The 24,542-nt window shown below is 32.8% G+C and overlaps 1 protein-coding gene across 2 annotated transcripts in view; it reads right to left on the reverse strand.

Annotated features, from left to right (window-relative positions):
- The window catches only part of GRID2 (glutamate ionotropic receptor delta type subunit 2), a 1,432,440-nt gene that overhangs the window by 1,137,126 nt on the left and 270,772 nt on the right, over window positions 1-24,542 (reverse strand). For both annotated transcript variants that reach the window (XM_053901394.1, XM_019464250.2), the window contains exon 2: window positions 4,211-4,366. In XM_053901394.1, coding sequence (XP_053757369.1) covers window positions 4,211-4,366 — 156 coding nt within the window. The remainder of the gene's footprint in view (window positions 1-4,210; window positions 4,367-24,542) is intronic.

Here is a 24,542-nt window from a genome sequence, read left to right on the forward strand (position 1 = left end):
AATTGAATCTTGCCATTCAATACCAACACATGGTCCTTTATATTCTTGCTGATACATCCAATGGATGCAAGAATTATGCATGAATTTTTACGTCTACATTTCAACTTCCTATGTGAACATTTTTACAAATGCATTCCCTTTACTTTCTCCTGGCCTTGTTTTCTTATAAGTCCCGATCTTTCTTGGAGCAAAGTAGTGTTGGTCTCAACTAGAAGCCAACAATACAAATAATTGCTATTGCTTTTGGTAGAGAAAAGCAGTGTCTTTCACACCACACCGTTGTGTATCTATGTTTTATCCAGTTTATAGATGACAGAAGGGAAACAATCTATAAGAGAGGAGTAGTAAGGAAAGTAATCTAGCAACAGCTGCACTGATCCAGGTCAATTGAATCTGCAAAAGACCCCTTCTGGATTCTGGTGATAGCAATGAGTTCCTTGGGTCACAGTGAATAGTTGGCTGAGATATTTAATTTATTTTGAAGTAAGCCATAGAAAAAAACTAGGTGGCAATTTCAGCAATGTGCAGCATCTCTAAAGAGAAACTAAATAATTATCATTTCTAGAATCCTAAATGTCTAAGTCTGGAAATGTGTCCTAAAGAGTCATGAAACATTTCATCCATAGATAATAAACTAATCTTAAAAAATACATCATTTATGTTTGATTTTTCATTATTTATAGATGGGAAGTCCAAGGATGAAAGAACAAGAGTGATTTATATAATCAGCTGGTATTGTTCAACTAGATTGGAAGATTTTTACTATTCCATGCTATCTGAAACCTATGAACATTAATAGTATGTATCAAAACATATAAATCTGCCAGAACTTTATATTTTCCAAAATACTTAGTGAAGTCTTAGAATGCATTGTGTGCTCTCTCTCACGTACATGTGGTTAACAGATATAGCAAGGAAAATATTAGGCTAGTGGTCAGAAGGTCTTGGTTTAGTCTCTTGCTACACACCTGCAGTATGTAGGAGAATTACTTGAACACACTACTCTCAATTACTTCATATATTTAGGAAAAACATTCAACTAGGTGTATATCATTTTCCACCTCTATAATTTTTGAGGTTTTCAAAAATACACCATACAATTTTTTTTTCTTTTGTGTATCTTCTTTAGAGAATAAGCTTTACCCCAGCTACCAATAAGCCTACCTATTCCACACCCAAAAAATGATAAAAATAATCCTGAGTTAAGGTGTGAAAAATTCTTTGCCCCTAGTAAACATCCCATGACTCAACAGACAAAAGATGAATAATAGCTTATCAACAAATATATCCAAATGTATATTCGAAATATTATCAATAAATATATTCAAAAAAAGGAAAAAGAATTATTAAAATAGGTTGTTTGATTCCAGATTATTTTTCTAAAAACAGGAATTTTTTTTCTACTGTTCATTTATCTACAAGTGCTGAGACTGTTACAGGATAATGATAAAGATAATCAATATAATCATTGATCTCCAGAGAAAGAAATATTGATCCTGTGTTACAACCAAGATATTGTCATTTGGAAACTCACTGTAAAAACAACTATTAAATATTTATTATTAAAAATAATTATTACTATGCAAAAAATTTACTCTAACCAGAGCTACAAAGAAGCATTATAATGGTATCAATATTGTAATTCTGTTTATGTGTTAACAGGCTGTTTATCTTTAAATCTTTCTCTCATTAAATGCTTATAGAAAAAAGATAAAGAAAAAAATTAAATTTGTAAAAATAAAGATCATCTCTTAAATGCAGTTGGTTGGAGGAAATTCTCACACTAAAATAAAATGAGCATTTCAGATTTGTTTCCTGATGAACTTCTAAAAACTTCATGTGTAAACAGTCAGTAATACTTATATCATTGAATCTGTTATCCTTTCTTGGAATTTAAAAAAACAAGCTAATTTAAGACCCTTTATGTTATATATTTTAATGGCATCACAGCAAATATATGATCATAGAAAAACTGGACATCCTTAATGGCACAATTGAGGTTTTATCCTAAATCACTTGCTCAAAACATTTGAGAAAATACCCCTTCGATAATTTCTTGTTCTCTTTCAGTTGAATATTTTCCTCCTTTTTTCAAACTAATAAATTATGGAAAGACCTCTAGAAAGAATTATTTTTATTTGTAAAATTAGCCAAGATCTTTCTTGATATTGAATGGGGAAGCGAATTAACTCCAAAGCTTCCTAGAACTTATTTCAAGTTCATTACACAGAGCAGACGATCAAAATAACTGGTCCAGAACATCCTGTTACCATCAGAAAACATCAGGCAAACTGTCAACCTCTTTCTTCTTTCTTGACAAATATCTAGTGGTCTCTGTCTCCAAAACTTAAAACTTATTTCCTCTCTCAATTTGCTTTCAGTATCACAAATTCGTCATGTCACAGTAGTTCTTTTGAGGGATGTTTCTGCTTCCAGAACTGAGCTGGCAGCAGAACGGCTACACAAAGTAATATGTGAACAGATTCACTGTGGTATTTAAAAAAAATTGTCTTTGCTTTTCAAATTGGAGTCTCTAAAAAAGGTGTGAGGGACATATTTATTCACACTTGGTAATTCTCTTCTACCACTCTGTTGTCTTTGTATCTTTATCTCCACACTTTTCAAAGTGCTTTTTTTAAAAGGAATTGATACATTAGCCTGTCTTCAAAGTTAATTTACAATTATTAATATGTAATCAGAAGATAGATACAAAAATAAATAAGTCCTCATTTTTTATCTACCCTCATTCCAGTCACTAAAACTAATAGTTGAATGAATAATACTCTTTTTCATTATTGGATTTTCCGCATATTCTGTTTTATTATTTTACCTATTGCTTTATGAATTGTAATATTAGTTTTTACATGTTTCAATAGAAAATTTATCAGCACATCCATTTTTGTTGGCACCAAATTCCCAGAATTCTCATTTTAAAATATAAATGACTAGATGTTTTCATTAATCTTTTTAAATTGATATTTACTTACTAAACATTAAAATTCCATATTATTATAAGCATCATATTCTTTGCAAAATAATATGTTACTTAAAACACTTCTGTTCATTTCATTAAAATATTATTTCTTCACTCCATCAAATTATTAAGAAGGGAAATCCATTAGATCACTAATCATTCTACCTAATCTCTTACTGACACAAGTAAACATAAATAAGTTTCGATAGTAGTCAATGCTACTGATCAAAAGCATAGTCCAATAAAGGTTCCCTGAACGTCATGTAGATGGAACGTTAGAGGAAAATGACAATTTTTTGAAAATACTTATATTTATTTTCCTTACCCTTTCAATATTTGTCTTTAAAAAGTTTCCTGTCAAACTCTACCACTTTTAATATTCTGTCCATCTTTACTTCTGTCAAATCCTCTTTAAGTTTCTTAATGAAACAAGTGCTTCATTTGATTAAATTTTGCATTGGTATCTTTAGTCTAATTATATTATTGCAATAAAATATAAACTAGGTCAGCAACAAATAGTTTCATGAACAATTAATGCTTTGCCAATCAAGAGGCTATTTCATTAGAATAACAGCATCAAAAATAAAATTCTATTACTCTTAGATATCTTTTGATCAAAACCTTCATTCATACAAATGATCATCCCAGTATAATAAAAATAATTTGTATTTGTATGATTTGTCCCTATGAAAAATTTTAATTCACCCAAGTATACAGAAAGAATGGAGACAAATGCTTTAATATTTGGCACACTATAGAGAGTAAAAAATGTATATGTTAGGATCCCAAAGCGAAGTCTTTGATTTGTATTTAGTGCCTACCAGTTTTCTTTCCGCCAATGCATGTGTCATGAATACACCTGAAATGTCGTTTCATGCTGTAACAACACTCAAGGTGGCCATTATATAAAAAAAGTCAAAACTAAAACTTTGGATAGAAAGTCATACTTTTAAGTAATGTTTACTTTACACTGAAATCATAAAATGCTGTAAAGCTTTTACTGCAAATATTTATATGCATTTTCACATATACTTCAATTAAACAATAACTTTCCATACTCTGTCCTTTCAGAAGTGAAATTCAGTCTTGATATCTACAAAACAGCACCCTCAAAGAAAAGCAATGCAGCAAAGATGCAAAAATGACATCCATGTTGATTTGTAAACAAATCTAGTTGCCATCTGAATTGAACCAAAAAACAAACAAAATAAAAACTGGACTGCTGATAGGCCTTACCTTCTTGAACTGCTTGAAAAGGGTTGTTGCCATCGACAAATGTCACTGAAAATGTGATTTTCTCAGTCTGTAAGATCTCTTCATTCTGGTTGAGGTCACCAACCGCTGTGCGAAACACCTCATCATCCTTTTTGGCAGATTCATCAAAAATTGCTCCTACAAAGAAGTGAGTGTGGTCATTAAACAACAACATGAATATTCTGTCATGCTCTCTGTAAATATGACAGGGACTTATATATTTGAAAAAAATGTATACCTTCACTTAAAGCATGCATTTTATTTATTACTGACGTACACTATACTGGAAGCAGTATGGTAGCTAAGCAGGAATATGTAGTTACTTCTTCCAAATGGAAATTATGAATAGCACATCAAAGTGTTATTTCAGGCAAAGCTTTGGTGAGACAATATAAGAAGTCCCAAAAGCTTTTGCAGGACAAAGTGTCTGATACATTAGATGTCTCATATCATGGTATCTTTAGGAATTCATAGCTTTAAGAATATTTTTCTGAACAATAGGAGATAAAATCAGGAAACTTTCTGAGAGCCATTCACACAAGCATACGGGAATCAAACTTCTATTGTGATCTTAATTTATTTTTCATTTTTCTTTCTCTTTCTTTTTTTTTTATTTTGAATAAAGATATTAGTATCTTTTACAACATGAATTCAGTAACATTAGACAAGTACAAATCTCTGAGCAGAGACAATTTGAGAAATACTTCCTAAGAACTAACATAAATCCTAATGGATAATTATAGCCTTTTTCACATAAATACAATAATAATGATGATAAGAATTGTGGCTAACTTGATTGACTGTCAACAGGGAATTGGCTAAACACACCAGTTCTAGAAGTAAACTGATTTCAAATTCTGACTGTCATTTGTTAAGCATACGACCCTGAACAAGGGATTCAAATTTTAAACCCCATAATCATCATCTGTAAAATCTAATGACAATACCTATCTGTAAGGGTTATTAACTGCATTAAATGAGATTATCCATGTAAAATGTAAATAAATTGTGCTAACTGAATGGTAAATTTTCACTAAACACTAGGTTTTAATTTTAATTTTATATTATTTTTAATTTATGTTTATTTTTTGAGAGAAAGAGCTTGCAAGTGTGAGTGGGGAAGGGATAGAGAGAAGGGGACAGAGGCTTGGAAGCAGGCTCTGTGCTGACAGCAGAGAGTCCCGATTGGGGGCTGGGACTCATGAATGGCAAGATCATTAACTGAGCCAAAGTCTGATGCCTAACTGACTGAGCCACGGAGGTGCTCCCATTTTATTTTTAATTACTGTAATCCAAACAGTGCTTAACATTTTCTATTAATATTTTTCTATATTACAGAATCTCATTTAATCCTTAAAATAATTATGTGGTATGTATACTGTCACACACACATAGAGTTATGAAAATTAAGTTTCAGTGCAAGGAATACGCCAAAGGAATAAGGGCCAGAGTAGAGTCCTTGACTGCTTGACTCCAATGTCTTTGCTCTAAGTCACAATGGGATACTGCCTTTTAGGATTATACCCCTAAGAAATAAAAGTATTTTTATGAGGATCCTGACCTTCCTACAAATCTGGGAGATTCTTTCCCATCTGGCTATGCATCCTTTATTTTTATTCATTGTGATCCTGTTAGTGCTAGGAGCATATTTTTAAATTGTTTATTTTGAAATTATAAATATTGGGCCAATGTACTTTTTGCCTTTTTGAGTGAACTAAATGAATTTCCCCCTGGGAAAAAAAAAAGACATACACCTCAGGATCAATAACGTGATAAAGGAATGACTACACATACATATCCACATACATATCCAAATAATATTTCTTGTAGTATGTAAATACATCAATAAAATTATGTATATTAAAATGTCTTTTTCCCATATGTAAACACAATATGGGTTTTATATACACACATACAGAGAGATAAACACAGACTATAAGGACACAAACATGCATATACATGTTTATATACATACACACATACACACATATGTATATATAGAAACATACAGAAACAGACATTTTACATCAGCTACTCCTGTTGATTTTATGCATTTGTGACTAAAGCCAAAAACCTTCTAGTAAAAGACAGATCATGATATTAAACATGCATTATTAGACTCAATACATGATAAAGCAAGTCTGAAACTATGTCCATTTCTGACAAGTGTGGCAGGTTACTTTTGCTGTCTTCACCTTAAGTGGCCTCATGATGGGGTGGAAATTATTAATTTTCACCAGAGAAGGCAGAGTGTCTAACAGGCTTTTTGTGTGAACCTAGCTTTCTCTTGTCACTGCTCTTTTACATTTGCATGGATTGTGCTAACTTTTATCAGCCTCTTCAAACCCTTGCTTTCTACCTCCTAAAATATATTCTAAATACATGCTAAGAGTATGAGAAAGAATGAAGATTTTTTTAATTGATACATAAAGTACTCACTAATTATATATATAATATATATTACCCAGAATATTAATATTTTATTAATATAATCAAGCATAATAAACATTATAGATGTTAGCCTTTGACCTAGCCTATAATTTCTGAATCAGATTGAAATCTACTTTAGAAATTATTTCTGTGAAATTATTTAGGCAATAAATGTTAGATTTATCTTGCTGATTTTAAACATCATTCAGAAGACTCATTTTAATCTGTGATAATTGTTATGAGAATCTAGATTAATCATCACATTGAAAATTTAATATGATCAGACTCAGATACACAAATTTCTTTAACAGTTTGTTAGAAAGTGTGATATAAATGTACTATATAATTGGAGCTGAAATATCCAATTCATTTTAAAGCAGATAGTCTAAATGGCTACTCACAAACAAGTGATGTCTGTTTATATAAAGACACTTCACCTTGTCATGGATTCTAAATGGGTCTTTTAAAAGAAGAGTTTCTAATCAACCTTGTTTTAAAGTGGGTAATATTACTGACTTCTGCCAAGTATTGGTAACACATTTTAATGGGAGCATTTTACTGTTACCTGACAGAACACTGAAGACTGCCTTAAATATTAAGCCTGGCTTAATAAATGGCAGAAACCCACAGAAATGATAGCAAATTAGTCAATTCCGTGCTGAATTAAGATACACTGAAAGGCAATGCATAAAACAAGCAGTTCATCTTTCTGCAAACAGCAAAAAGTACACAGAAGAAACGTTTCATCTTACTGCACACAGCATAACCAAAGAACAGGAAATCCTAGCAACATTTCAAATCCAGTTATTTATTTACTCTTTTTCTTCAGCTATAAAATCTCATCTTTTTACCAAAGAGTATATGCAGCATTTTGTATTAAACACAAGTATTCTGAAAACAGCCCAGTGAGTTCCACATGTAGAATCTCATGAAAGACGGTTCTTACTTATTTCATGTACTTGCAAGAGTACAGCAATTCCATGTCTTTAACCTTTGTATCAAAACACACACATTATCAGTGTAATCCAATCTCAAACATCTTAGATTTACTTTTTAAAAAAATTTTAAGGTTCCTTGAATGCAACATTCATAACTATACTGTTATCATGATGACCCAGCATCTAGTTTTTCCCCAGCAACTTCTATTAGCCTTTTTTTTTTTGTCAGTTTTAATTTACAACCTTGAGGTAAAAAGAATATTCAACTTATTGTCAAGATGAAATAATTCTTCCACTACTTACACACGCATGCACATACACACAGTTTGAGCAACTTCACATTGGTCAAACTGGAAGGAAGAACAACCAAGCAATAAAGCAGACTATGAACACCTCCTAAAATTTGTAATCAGTCATTTCCATTCTTAGGGATTAATTATGATATGTTCCTTCTTTGAGGGGGAAAAGGGCTTTACTGATCCTTATACAAAAGAATGACATATACGGGCAAGAACACATACATGTTTTTAAATACAAACATTATGTTTACTTGTCTTCTTGTATCTTAGAAAGTAAAGAATAATCATTTATAATAATGTTAAAAATATGCTGATATCATTTTTTTTACTTGTTGTGAAGGGCGATCTGTACAAGTCAGTATTTTATGCCATAAAATCATTTACACAGATTCATATTTGCAAATATGCCTGGTAATAAGACCTTTATAAGAAGTTACTAATCAGGGGCGCCTGGGTGGCGCAGTCGGTTAAGCGTCCGACTTCAGCCAGGTCACGATCTCGCGGCCCGTGAGTTCGAGCCCCGCGTCAGGCTCTGGGCTGATGGCTCGGAGCCTGGAGCCTGTTTCCGATTCTGTGTCTCCCTCTCTCTCTGCCCCTCCCCCGTTCATGCTCTGTCTCTCTCTGTCCCAAAAATAAATAAAAAAACGTTGAAAAAAAAAAATTAAAAAAAAAAAGAAGTTACTAATCTGACCAACTCAGTAATTCTCAAAAACATTAGATGCTTAAGCAACATTAAGCTTAGAAGTATTTTTACCTTCATGTCTTTATTCATGGTGTTGCCTCCATCATGGATGTATGTATGTTTTGTCTCATTAGCAAAATATAATTTCATGGGTCACAGAAACTATTTGTATACTTTGAGTATGTAAAAGGGAACCTGGATATATTAGATGTTCAAGAAACAGTAACATATTAACCTTCCTTTATGTTTAGTTAGACATAATATTGTAAAATAAGAGACTTAGATTCAAAGACAGAAGAAAAATATGACTTACAACTAACTCTAAGTCAAAACAAAAGTAGACTTGCTAATGTACTTGCATGTGAATTTATTTTCATGGACATTATTGTGACTCCAGAATATCCAAATTATTCAGCAAGGTATTAAGCATACACTTATATTTTTAGTTTCAATATTTAATTATTTTTCCTTATACCTATATGAGGCAAGTGGAGGAAACATTGTTTAGCTGATAATGGAGGAAAGAAAATATCTTCATCTAGCTCAGAATTTCCTCAAAAATATTGAGAAATGATTTGATACATGTCTTGAAGGAATTTTCTATAGAATCAGTAGAATTATTGGAAGATTTATATATCACATTTTATATAACTAGCATACCAAATAATTTTAAAATAAATGATTCTAAAAATTGAAAACAAGTATTAATGTATCTACATTATCCTTACATGATCAATTTAGATTTAAAACTGTAGTATATAGAAAATATGTATGAAATAATTGCCTAAAATATCAGAATTGTAAGTAAAATCAGAGATGGCTCCTCTTTTTTCAATTATGAAGTTTAAAATCTTCACTTATTTATTTTGCCTAATAAATATAAATTCTTTATGTTATGTAGTTTAAAAAAAGAATAAATTTTTCAAAGGTGCTTTATGAAATGAATTTTTATTTTTCTCTGAAGCAACAGAATAGATTCTCTTGGTTTCTCTATTTGTACATTTTTTCCTCTTCTCTTTTTTTCTTTCCATACATTCATGCAACTACCCATCCACCCATTAAATAATCAACACAGAGATAATCTTCAAAGTCAAGCCTCATTGTTTCTTAAGAAATAATTTGCTGATAAAACAGCTGAAATCTATTACATGTTGAATCAGACCATAGCAAAATTAAGATGTCTTGATAAGATGACCATAGAAGTGCACACTGAGATTTCATAGACTCACAGTTGAAAAAAAAATTAGAGATGGTACACACAAATTCCACTTCTTCAGAAAATGTAGTGAAAATATTTTAAGTGATTTGAACAAAATTACACAGCAAAAAGTTAGATGGGATGAAAACAGGAATTTAGTTTTTCTGGTTTCAAGTTTGAAGCTATTTCTTCCATATCATGCTTTTTTATTTCATTTCAAGCATTTACTTTCTGAAAAACATATACATACACACAATGTCAGATATATGTCTGTATGTATTAACATGTACATATACACAATGTCAAATATATGTATGTATATATAATTGTATATGTACATTCAATTACTAGTATTACATCTGGTGATTAACATATCACATTCATTTACTATAAGCCCTGAAGTATTAAAAATTGAAGAATGAGAGCAAAACTTGAACATAGGAATATTTTTACATAAAATACATTGGATTTGCCCTAGAGGCATCAACAATTTAACTTAGGAAGTTAAATAAAGATAAAAAGCAAAATTCTCTGTTTTGGGACAATTTATTGGTCACAGTAGAATTTACAGTTCTGCAGAGCTATTCAGAATTACTAATTCATCATAAATCTTCACTGTTTTAGATGCTACTATTCACAAGGCTTTTTTTTTTTAAGTCTAATAATACACTCTGCATACACATAGTTGTATGTTGTGCAGATATCCACATAAGAGATCTTTAGGGACATCTGGGTGGTTCAGTTGGTTAAGTGTCTTACTCTTGATTTCAGCTCAGGTCATGATCCCAGGGTTGTGGGATCCAGCCCTGCATTGGGCTCTGTCCTGGTAGCACAGAGTCTGCTTGGGGTTCTCTCTCTCCCTCTACCTCCCTTCCCCCACTCACACGCATGGGTTTTCCCTCTCTCTCAATAAATAAATAGACATTTTTTTAAGAAAAGATCTTTAACTTTGCTTACATCTACTAATGGTATCCCCAATAGGTCAGTGGAGACTGTACATACATTTCAAAAGGAGCACAAATAATCAAAGACATTATAAATACCTCAAAAATCAGATTTCTCCTTTTTTTCACCCTCCACTTATATCGCTCTCAGTTGGAAGAAACAAGGTCAAACATTCTACTCAACAACAAGAAAAATTACCAGAATTGTGACCAAATGAAATAAACATTTTCTATACCATCTGGCATCTTTACTTGAGCATATAGGCTACTATTTCAGTGGGATACTGTTACAATGAAGGTAGTGTGTGTAAGTGTGTGTGTGTGTGTGTGTGTGTGTGCATGTGTATATGTACATATAAAGCTATTTTCCCAGACAATAATAATTACATTGAGATATCCTCCACGAATTAATTCTGTATTACAAATGTGGTCTGCAGCCCCTTATTCAATAGAAAATTTGTTCTATGCTAATGTCTTGATAGTCATGCACAGGGTTTTTAGAACCTTTCTCCTTTTACCAAGAGGTGTATTTTCCCCAGCTCACCCTATCTTACCCTTCACACTCTAAGAAAGTAAACGGAAACAATAACTCCTACTGTTGGAAAGGAAGTACTGGATATACACCAAATTCATGACAATTAGCAAATATTATTCTGAATCAGAGACAATTTTACTCTGTTGTGTTTCTGTCAAGTTTATAATAATTGAAATAATAACACTGAACTCAATTAACATGTGTTAGTAATAAGCACTGTACTAAGTGGTTAACTGGGATTATATCATTTAGTTTTGATGAAAAAGTATTGATGGAAAATGAGGCTTAGATTAAGTAATCTTCCCGAGACCCAAAGCAAGTGATGACTGACAGAATTCACAGTTCTCAGTTTCAACACCTTCCTAAAAAAACCTACAGGTTTATATATGGCAATATATTCATTATCATAAATTTCTATATTACCAAGTGATAGGAACATTTTTGTTTTTATAACTATCACAATGAAATTTTATTTGTAAGTTAAAATTCTGAAATAGGTTTTAATATTTTTTTGGATAATTTTTTTAAGTTTATTTATTTGTTGAGAGAGAGAAAGAGAGAGAAGGTAGGGTAGGGGCAGAGAAGTGGGGGGAGAGAGAGAATCTCAAGCAGACTCTGCACTGGAAGCACACAGCCCAACGTGGGTCTTGAGCTTATGAACCTTGAGATCATGACTTGAGTTGAAACCAAGTCAGATGCTTAACCAGGTGCCCCTGTTGGGAGAATTTTTTATTAATGATGACTAGCATATAAAAGTATTCAAATAGTATTTTGCATAATTTTTATAGGTACAATATTTAGCACAACGATTTAAACTATACTATTTAAAGAGTAGTTTAGCCAAAGTATTTACACAATTTTTTCTCAAACTTTATGTTTAATTTTTCTTTTTTAATAACCTCATACATACAAGAAATTAAATTGGGGTAAATTTCAAAACATTAGGTTAAATGAAAATTTTCGTAGTTACTTTAGAGTAATGTTAAGTGGGTTCCAGTAACGTATGCACTTTGATATGTTCCTAAATGCAGGGTTCATAACAAATCTCTAGCCTTTCATTTCTTAAAGACTTAGAATATTTTTTTCACTTTAGTGACTAATGATCCTAACAATGACAATGCCAGAGTCATTGACTTTATGTATTAAAGGCCTTTAATAATTTACTTGGATCTGTAATATTCAAATTGTGATCAGGTATAGAAACTAACTGGTTCATTATCTCCCAGCGTCTAATGCTTACTTAGCACTTTGTTCTTAGAGTTCAAAGTACATTATAATATTAACTTCCACTTTATCCACCATAATTATGTAGTTTATAGGTGAGCATCATTCTTGTTTTAAAGATAGATAATCAGGTTCAAAGAGAATATTGCCAAGATCACAGAGGGAGTTAGATATAATGTAGAAAGAAAAAATTGCAAAGAGATAAAATTCAATGCAGATTATTAAAACGATCACACATAAATACTGGAAGGCATATTATACATTTTGAAATATTTAAAAAAATTTTTTTTTACATTCATTTATTTTTGAGAGGCAGAGAGACAGAGCATAAGTGGGGAGGGGCAGAGAGAGAAGGAGACAGAATCCAAAGCAGGATCCAGGCTCTGAGCTGTCAGCACAGAGCCTGATGCGGGGCTCAAACTCACAAACCGTGAGATCATGACCTGAGCCGAAGTCCGACGCTCAACCAACTGAGCCACCCAAGTGCCCCTGAAATATTTTTATTTTGCAGATATCTTTAAATTTTCTTTTTTTTCCAAAATATTATGATAAAGTGACTTAAGATGAGAAGAGCAAATCATAGACTAAAAAGCCAAAATTTCAATGACTCTCTCTTGAGATTTCAGACAAGGGCATTTATGTTAGAATTTAAGTTGTAACATTGCATCAAAGTGTGAGCTAAGTCGAATTCATGAAGGGGTTCTTCATTGTAATATGGCCTTTTACTCAGCCAACTCTCCAATGACACTGAATTCATATTTCATTTGGAATGTTTGTAAAGTTATACAGAAACCCAAAGCACATTTGAACTGATAATAGTTTCACTTGAAAATCTGACTTTGCAGTATGCTTTCCAGAAGTCTGTGGGACAAAAGGAAATACAGGCTGCTTAAGGAAGATAATCTGGATCATCCATGTGGAGAATAATAGGAATCTAATCTTTAAAATAATCACTTTGTGTTGGAACACAGATCCTCTCTAAAAACCTTATGCATTTTTATCTAAGTCTGGGGGTTTGGGGACTATATATATCCCAAATCAGTTCTTCTAATAAGAATTATTTGTAATTTTTACAAGAGTATTAGACATTGAAAGATCAGTAATCAATTCTTTATAAAAATAGCACTATTTACAGAGGATTCTGGGAGGACAGTGAAGTAGGAAGCATCAGGAATTTATTTCCCTATCTAGACAACTGCATTGGTAGATTCTGTCTGAGGTAATAACTATTTTGGAAGTTTGAAATCTATTGAAGGATTGCAACTTGCATCTTCCAGAGAAAGGCTTAGAGGTTAAATTGTGGTTAATTTTGGTCAATTTCAGCCCTTAGTACAGTTACCAGCTACACACCTTCTACCCCTCAGCCATCTGGCAGGCAGCTGTAGGCCTTTCCAGGAGCACCTAGCACATAGTTTGTAGGAGCCAGGGTGCACAAAAAGAATTCTGTCCTCTAAATACAGGGGATCTGTGCTGTAGCACAAATGGCTGATTCTGCTTCTGATCTTAGAGGTATAGAAAAAGAAACAGGAAACCAGCATTGCTGCATTCTTCTCCCTCTACTCCTTCCCTTTGTTGCAAACCACCATCCCCCACCATGGCTGGAGTTATTTCCAGAAGATTTAAAGAGCCAGTACTCTTATTTTCCCCCTTCATTTTTCTATTTTTCTCCTTTGCGAGCCAGACATTACCAACCAGGATATTCAACGGCAGCTATATACACAGATAAATTACAAAGTCAATGTACAGGTCTAGAAAAAGATGGAGGTTGAGAAAAGAACTGAAAATACTTTAAATTTACATTTCAAGTTGATCCTTGACACAGAAACAACCTACAAAAATTTTTAAAAAACAGATAATAAATAAAAACAAAAGCAAAGAAAAGTAAACTATGAGGAAAAAGAATTTGAGTTCCAGATTTACTCTATTTTTAGATTGAAATATCCAGTTTTAAACAATAACAACAACAACAAAAAATATGTTATACAAAGAAAACAGGGCAATATGGCCCATTTGAAGGAAAAAAAAACTTAGTCAACAGACATCATCCCAGAAAAAGACCTGCTGGTAGATCTATTAGAGGAAGATTTTCAAACAGCTGCCTTAAGGATGATCAACAAACTAAACAAAAATATGGAGAAAGTCAAGAAAACAATAGATGGGCAAACAGAAATATCAATAAAGGTACTGAAGACCTAAAGAGAAACCAAAAACAAATCCTGGAGCTGTAAAGTGCAATAATGGAAATAAAAATTTCACTAGAAGGCCTCAGAGAGCAGGCAGAAGAAAGAACCAGTGACCTTGAAGATATGACAATGGAAATTATCAAGTCTGAGAAAGAGAAATAAAAATGACTGAAGAATAGTGAACAGAATTTAAGAGTCCTGTTGGACAACACCAAGAAGACCAACACATGCATTGTGGGATTCTCAAAGGAAAAGAGAGGATAACTGAGGAAATAATAGCTTAAAGTGACCAAAATTTGATAAAAAACAGATATAAACATCCAAGAAACTCAGTGAACTCCAAGAAAGAAGAACTCAGAGACTCACACTGAGAAACATCATAATTCAATTCTCAAAAGCCAAACACACAGGGAAAAATCATGAACACAACAATATAGAAGGCACTCATATACAAGGGATCCTCAGTAACATTATCAACAGACTTCTCATTAGAAACTTTGGAGGCCAGAAGGCATCAGGCAAAACTAAGGGAGAAATTAAGACATATCCAGATAAACAAAAGTTGAGGGTGTTCATTAGCATTAGATCTGCTGTGCAAGAAATTTTCAATGGAGTCCTGCAGGTTGAAATGAAAGGACATGTCACAGCGGCTCAAAGCCATATGAAGAAATAAAGATCATGGTAAAGATAAATACCTTTAAGTAAATACCTAAAGCCAAATGGGCAATTAGTAAAGTCAGCATTGTTGTAATGATCATTTATAACTCCATTTTTAAATTTTCTATGTGATTTAAGAGACTAGTGTATATTTTATGAAAAGATAATTATCAGTCTAAAGCTGGCATTATTGTAAGTTTGGTTTGTAACTGCACATTTTGTTTTCTACATAATTTAAGAGACTAATAGATTTTTTAGACTAATAGAATTTTTTTTAAATATTAGTTTATGTTTTGTGGCACAAAATGTATGTAAATGCAATTTTGTGACATCAAGAATCAAAAGGGCTGGATAGAGGGATAAAAGAGCAGAGTTTTTGCTTGTTATTGAAGTTTAGCTGGTATTAATTCAAATTAGGCTGTTATAACTTTAGGATGTTAAGTATAATCCCCATGATGACTACAAAGAAAACAGTTATGGAATATAAAGAAAAGAAAATGAGAAAGGAATTTAATTGTTGAAATGTAAAAATGTAAAGCTTTAAATCTTACTAAAAAACAACTAAATAAAAAAGAAGACAGCACTGCAGGAAATGAGAGACAATAAAGCTACTAAGACTTAAGGAAAACAAATAGCAAAATGACAGAAGTCCCACCTCAGTAATTATTTCACATGTAAATGTTATAAACTCTCCCATCAAAAGACAGAATTTGGCAAAAAGGCTAAAAACAAACAAATGAACAGAAACAATGATCCAACTATATACTATATACAAGAGACTCACAAATTAATTGTAAATCATATATCTGATAAGAAGTTAATATCCAGATATAGGGAGAACTCATAAAACTCAAAAACCAGACAATCTGCTTCAAAACTGTACAAAGAACTTGAATAGTTATTTTTCCAAAGTAGACATAGAAGTGCCCAGTAAGTTCATTAAAAAAAAATGCTCAACATCACTAATCATTAGGAAAATACGAATCAAAAGTACACTTCAAAACCACCTCAAAATAATTAGAATTGCTACTATCAAAAATAACCAGAAAATAACAAGTGCATGCAAAGATGCAGAGAAACTGAAACCTTTCTGTATCACTAGTGATAATGTAAAATGGTACAGCTTCTATAGAAAACAGCATCGTATGGGGCGCCTGGGTGGCTCAGTCGGCTGAGCATCCGACTTCGGCTCAGGTCATGATCTCACAGTTTGTGAGTTCGAGCCCCGCGTCAGGCTCTGGGCTGACAGCTCGGAGCCTGGAGCCTGTTTCGGATTCTGTGTCTCCCTCTCTCTCTGCCCCTCCCCCGCTCATGCTCTGTCTCTCTCTCTCTGTCAAAAATAAATTTAAAAATTAAAAAAAAAAAAAAGAAAACAGCATCGTAGTCCTATAAACAAACAAACAAAAAACATAGAATTACCATGGGATTTAACATTTCCATTTATGACTATATAACTCAAAAAAATTGAAAAAAGCATCTTGAAGAGATTTGTACACTCATATTCATAGCAGCGTTATTCTTAACAGCTAAAACATAGAAACAACCTAAGCGTTTATTGACACATGAATGAACAATCAAAATGTGGTAAACACATACAATGAAATTCAGTCATAAGAATGAAGGAAATTCTGGGTTGCCTGGGTAGCTCAGTCGGTTAAGTGCCCGATTCTTGATTTTGGCTCAGGTCATGATCTCACAGAACCTGGGATCCAGCCCCAAGTCGGATACTGCACTGACAGTGCAGAGCCTGCTTGTGATTCCTTCTCTCCTTCTCTCTCTGCCCTTCTCCTGCTTGGATTCTTTTTCTCTCTCTAAATGAATTAACTTAAAAAAATTAAAGCTTAAAAAAAAAAGGAAGGAAATTCTGACATATGGTATAACATGGATGAGCTTTGAGAATGTTAAGTGAAATAAGCCAGTTGCAATTAAATAAATACTAGATAAATCCATTATATGAAATACTGAGAGTAGTCAATATCATAGAGATAGAAATTAGAATGCTGGAGTTCTGGGGCTACGAAAGAGGGAATTGGAGAGTTTATGCTTAATAGGTATAGAATTTCAGTTTCACAAGACGAAAGGAATTTTGCAAACAGAGAGTGGTGATAGTAGTACAACTTTGTGAATGTATTGAACACAACCCAACAGTATACTTAATGGTTAACATGATACGTTTTATGTTATGTGTATTTGGCTACTAAAATAAAATGGAAAAGAATGGGATTAACTTTTCAATTTTTTCCATATTTTCTAATTGAATCTGTGAAGTTTTATAATCCAGAATTTCATATCTCATTTCAGTCCCTTTCTCCATACCATACATTTGTTTGAAGCAATGCCCTATTATTGCAAACTTAACTGCCATGACAAGAATAGAAAGAATTGGTTTCTGAAGAGACTTTTTAAACACTGCACAGCAATTCAAATGGTTCCCAAACTGAAATGATGCACTTAAAAAAAAAAAAAAAAGTAAGACGGTAGCAGACTTACAGGTATTATTAGATGGAACAGATATAACTTTTTTTTTTTCCTTTTGTAACAATTCACTAGATCCTTTTAATACCACCTTCCATTACCATAGAAAGTGTGAGAACTGATATGGTAAAACCATATGTAAAAGAAATACCTGTATGAAAAAAAACAGTGTGAATTATATGCTCTTTGAAGAGTGAAACTCATTTTGCACACAAATAATTTAGTTTAAGCTGTCTTCTACACAGTAAATAAAAAGTAAAAAAAAATTACTCTGCTTCTAGATAAAAAAAGTAATTTACCAATCTGAGTTGACTTAGGTAAGTCACTTGAAATTAAGCACTTTAGAATGTAAAACATTGTCTTCATAGATAAGTCACTTGAAATTAAGTACTTTAGAACTGTCAAACATTGTCTTTATTTCTAAAGAAAAGAAGGCATCATGTAGTATATTTCAGGTAGGAAAAAGGTACCCTTCTGACATAATTCTCAAACTTCATAGTTTTTTTATTAACTCTGAATTCACTTGTAATTTTATCATTTTTATTATGTTAGCATTCTAAAATTTGAAACCAAAAATTTTGGGGGCATGTATGAACTTTTTTCCAACATGTCATATTTTGTGTTGTTTCACATACTAAGGAAATCGTTAAGGAGCAGTACACAGCTATTGCTGAGAGTTGCTCTACAAAATATTTCATGAGCAATGAGAAAACAGTAGTTCCATTACAGCTGTAGACTAGCCACCAGTAAGTGAGACATGAGTTTCCTTAAAAGGATGACAATATTTTGTAAGTATTTGTTAGTTGTAAGTGGTTGCATAATGGACCCAAATTTCTCTCATCTATAAATGTCTGTTTCATAATCATAGTTTTTGCCATATACAAGTCAAATATTTAAGAGAAATCAAGTTTCAAGTACTATTTTAAATTATTGCATGACAATAAATCTTTCAAATATGTCCAAAGTTGTGTATGCATGCTTGCCACTTTGAGTTTATTCTGAAGAATAACTTATTCTTATTCTTAAGAAAGCAATAATATCTTGAAACTTTGGAATTCCTGTTTACATAGTTCTCTTCATCCTCGTATTATAGATGAGGATATAAATTACCCAATCACAATGTTAGGTGAATTACCAAATACAAAGTTATAAAGTAAATGAACTAGGGCTTGAATACAGAACTTTCTATATTCAAAAACCTATAGTTTTTATACTAATAAACTCTTTCTATGTTCAAAAGCTTCGTCCACTGTTGAGAAAAAGTATTCTGCTTTCAGAATTACATGTGCTGAAAAAAGAGACAACCATGAATGCTTTCAAACTGTGTCCTTAATTCATCTCTTTTGACAGTCTGACTCAATGACATGATATGTAGTATTCTTCTTTTGAAGAAAAAGAAGATAAAATAGCAGCTGGAAAGAAGTGATAACTCAAATGAGCTGTGGGCCCTATTAAAAGAGATGACAGAGAATACACTATGGACTTTCATTAACCTCTTGAGAAATGATTTTAAAAGTCAAAATATGTCCAGTAAGAATGTTTATTTACGGCACTTCATGTAAAGCAATTATCCACGAGTACAAGAAAAAAAATTTTTCAAAGTCAGGGCACCTGGGTCACTCAGTCAGTTAAGCATCCGACTGTTGATTTCAGCTAAGGTCGTGATCTCACGGTTCATGAGTTTGAGCCCCGCATCGGGCTCTGTGCTGACGACACACAATGTGCTTGGGTTTCTCTCTCTCTCTCACCCTCTCCCTCTCTTCCCGCCCCCAGTCTCTCTCTCTCTCAAAAAATAAATAAACAATGAAAAAAAAGTCCAGTTTGTAAAAATATTCTACTGCTTTGCTGATACGTGAACATCCTCAGATGAAATGTATGAAGAAAACATAAGTAGAATCCTAGAGATCCCTTACTACTGCTTAAGACTTTAAGTCAAACTTCAAGTAAATATTGTAGGGATTCTTTTGCAATAAAAAAGTAAACAAATTTTCTTTCCTTTAACATAATTTCTAAAATAGGTTAACACAATATTGATACGTATAAACGCTAGGTTGTAGGTGGACAGACGGATGTTTGCTATGTTGAGTTCTATGCACTTTTCAGTGTTTTCAAAAACTATTCCTGATTTAATAGTGAAGTAATCTAAAACAACTTTCTTGAGCCAGAATTTGAACAAAAGGTACACAATGTTAAACAATGTACTATATCAAAATCATGATAAGAAAAAAATCATGATTACAAGAATTCATATACCGATACTTATTATTCATATAGCCCATATAGCCGTACCTATGTTACCTATATTTAAAACACTTTTTCACTTATATCTTCTGGTTTATTAAGAAGTCAGTTCTCCAAGTTTCAAACAATCAGATGTGAGAGGCTGTAAGACATCTTTTAATGAGCCCATTGTAAATAAAAATTTTAAAACTGTTCCAAAATGGTTAAGAAATTCATTGCAGGACTCTATCTGGGTCTTAGAAAGCCTGTGAGATTCTTAATGAGAATGTAAGGCCAGCTAATCCCATCATGATTCTAACTTCTGGCATCTTTGGTTGCTGTCCAAAATGTAGGTTTCTTTAACTATAATTACATCTTTTCATTTTCTCCCTATTTTTTTTTTCATTCAACTAATGTCTCCTATACCTTTGCACAAATACTGTTTTGCACTCTGGCCACCTCATTCCATCATCACTGTATGCTATTAATATTTTCAACTCCTTTATGGAAGACTGGTTGCTTTAGATAAACCTTAGCTTTCTCTTGAGGACACTGCTCAACTAGAGATTTATATTTTCATTATTATTACTGTTATTATTTTAATCTTTACTTATTTTTGAGAAAGAGACAGAGTGTGAGCAGGGGAGGAGCAGAGAGAGAGGGAGACACAGAATCCAAAGCAGGCTTCAGGCCCTGAGCTGTCAGCACAGAGCCTGATGCGGGGCTCAAACTCACGAACCTTGAGATCATGACCTGAGCTGAAGTCGGACACTTAACCGACTGAGCCACCTAGGCGCCCCTCATTATTATTATTTTTTTAATGTTTATTTATTTTGATAGAGACAGCACAAGCAAAGGAGGGGCAGAGAGAGGGAAAATGGGAGAATCTCAAGCAGGCTCCGCACTATCAGCGAGGGACCGACGACGCATGGGCTGCATCTCACAACCATTAGATCATGACCTGAGCTGAAATCAAGAGTTGGACACTTAACCAACATAGCTACCCAGGCACCCCTGAAATTTTTACTTCTTAATTGTATTTCAAAACAATTTTACACATCGAAGTCTGACCAGATGACAAGATTCCTCATTCCTGCTGCCAAAATCAACAGAAACTTCACAAGAGCAAAGTAGTATGTATCTGAGGAATTAACATAAGAAGTCAGAAAATGAGCCACCTGGGTGGCTCAGGTTAAGCGTCCGACTTCAGCTCAGGTCATGATCTTGCAGTTCATGGGTTCAAGCCCTCCATCAGGCTCTGCACTGACAGCTTAGAACCCAGAACCTGTTTCAGATTCTGTGTCTCCCTCTCTCTTTGCCCCTGCCCTACTCATGTGTTCTCTCTCTCTCTTTCTCTCCCTCTCTCTCTCTCTCTCTCAAAAGTAAACATTAAAAAAAATCATTAAAAAAAAAGAAGTCAGAAAACTTGGAAGAGACAAAAGTTGTAAATGCTAGCTGGCATGTGAGAGGCAGCCAGAATGGCATCTCAGCACATCTGTAGAAACAATCAAAATCATTCCAGGGGCTTATAGAGCCCTCATAGAGACCCTCATACTCATTCTGTTTCTCCTTGATATCATTACCCCAGCCTCCTAGTTGTTCCTAGAAAACACAACCCACGTCCCCGTGTCAGAGATCTTCATCTTGTTCTTCCTTCTGCTTGGGATGGTCTTCCCTTGACACAAACACATAGCTGCCTTTCTCAACTGCTACAAGTCCTTGTCCAAATGATAACTTCTTTGTGAGACCTCCCTTGATCACCCAATTTAAAATTTTAAACTCTGCCTCCACTCCATTTCCTCCACCCCTGATATATTTTTTGACAAAGTACATATTACCATCTGATAGTCTACATATCTTAACTCTTTATTTATTATTTATTCTCTTCCCCTCTCTAGAATACAGGTTCCATGAGACAAAGGATGTTGTCTGTTATATTCATAAAATAATCACCAGTGCAAAGAAAGGCACTTGTTGCATAATAGGCAATAAATATTTGTGTAATACATAAAACATAATTATATAATTGAGTATTTAAAAATCTACCACAAATCATAATATTAATAGTATAATTATACCTCTACAAAATATTTAAACTACAAATACTAAGGTCTTGAGTCAAAATTATTGTTCAGAGATCCACACCTCAGCTCTATTTGCTATTGCATTCATCGTGTAGATAGCTTCTATAGAGCAGTGAAAATTTGAAAAGAATAGTTTAAGAAGTTTCATGCTCTAGAGTCATATTTTCCTAATAAACTTTTGTTTTATTTACCTAAATGCAATTAGAGATTTATTTGTATAAATACTTAATAAATTCCAAAGGTCCTTCTTGAGTTAAGATATAACAAATAAAGCAGAACTAATCATAGTTTTGTAATGCTTAATAAATTTTCAAATATGCTCTGAATATAAGCAAGCAACTTTTCTGTAGAAGTTGCAAATACAAGTTGAGCACTTTCTATAAATATACTTCAGTTAAAACTGGAAATCCATCAGATTATAATCTGAAGAGCTCCTAAAGGTCATCTAATTCAGATATAAGGAAAACCAATATAGATTACATATTTTTTATATATTTATATTGTGGGAAGTAAGACATACTCTATAATTAAAGAAAATATGTAATTTTTGAACCTGGATGTGTCAAAATCACAAAGGAATGAACAAGCAGAAACAGCAACATTATATAGCTTGCTAATGACAACTGCAGTGTATTTGAAAAAAAATAGCTTTTTGGTGGTATTTGAGCCATTTCTTAAATGAATGTAAACATACTACTTTAGTAACAATCAAACACAGATGTGATCATTTCCAACTTCTGAAGGGTAACTACTTACAAAAAGGACACTGGAGGTACAATGTTAATCACAATGAAATAAATCTCTAGACTATGCACCACTTTAGAGATAGGGATCTGAGACTGAACAGCTTTTAACAGCAAGTTTCCCACCCCAACTACTGTAAGTGACAGTCATTCACAACTAAGCATCAGCATTACACAATACTGACCATGCTTTGGATGAAACTGTGTAATGTGTATCCAAAACTGTATTATCTTTGGCACTTTTCATCATCATGAAGTACCAAGTTTTTACAGTTACACAGAATTTCTTCCAATTATTCGTCTTTAGCATGAACAAAAATAGTACCTGTATTATTCTTGGATATAGGTTAAATTAGTTACCATTGTTTAATAATAGTGTAATTTCTTCACTCATCCTACAGAAAAATATCTCAATGTGCAATAAGGATTGTTGAGAGTGAAGGAACTTACTCTACATGTTGTTTGCAAAAGTGAGGAACTTCCTCGGGCTTTTCTGCCTCTGAAGGAGGTGTGCTCCCTGCTGACTGGAGAATGAATAGATTCAGTCAGGCCTAACATGGATCCTATTGTCCAAAATTGTATTCATTGGATATGTCATCAACAAATTTTCTGGTCCCCTTTTTGCTTTTTCGCAAACTTTGTTTTATTTCTGTAAATGCAATTAGAAAGTTATATGCTATGCAGAATAATGACTCTATTTATTGGATTGTTTTCTATCTTCAAAAAATTTCCATATTGAATTTAATGGTAATATGAATTTTCTGGCTTTTTTTCTATGTATGGATATCATGACATTTTGAATAATTTTTACTTTTATTTTAAGATGCATTACACATACCCTGCTAAAGTGAGTTGATACTTCACCACAAAAATTACACCAGCTGCTAAGCATATCCATAAGGTTTACTGAAACCTATCAGGCTTTCGGAACCATGAATAGTCAGTAAAAGGCACATGAACCTCTACCATTTACAAAGATGCTAGCTAATATACAGGGACTATATGGGTAATAGATAAAGTATACACATCTACTAATGCCTTCTATTTGAATGTTGTTTTATAAATTTTCATATATATATATGTGTATATATTTTCACATATATGTATACATATGTGTGTGAATATATAGGTGTATATAGTTTCATATATATGTATATGTATGTGTGAATATATACATACACACACACACACACACACACACACACACACACACACATATATATGTATATAACTTGACTGTAACAATATCCTAAAGAAATATATATAATGTCACTCAGGTGACATCAAGAAACAATTGACATCGAACCTTTTTTCTTTTCATTTTCCCTTTAGAGAGAACATTTTCATATTTGGTTATAAAAGTAAATTATCTGATAACCTCAATACTGCTTAAAATTATTGAGTAAATATGCTTTCTAGCTATTGATTTCAGAAGTTTTAATACACTCTACTAGAGTACACTATAAACATGTCATTTTCGTAAGCATATGGAATATATAGACAGAGTAGATAACAGGTGTTAAATAAACACACTTTTCCCTCTCCTCCTAATTCCTTAAACACCCCAATTTACAGTTGAGCTCTTGAACAACATAGGTTTGAAGTATGCGGAGTCCATTTAGAAGCAAATCTTTCCTGATAAATACATTACAGGACTGTAAATGTATTTTATCTTCCTTATGATTTTCTTAAGGACATTTTC

The sequence above is a fragment of the Panthera pardus genome, unplaced genomic scaffold (assembly GCF_024362965.1).
Source record: "Panthera pardus isolate Hobbes unplaced genomic scaffold, ASM2436296v1 HiC_scaffold_13, whole genome shotgun sequence".
NCBI lineage: Eukaryota > Metazoa > Chordata > Mammalia > Carnivora > Felidae > Panthera > Panthera pardus.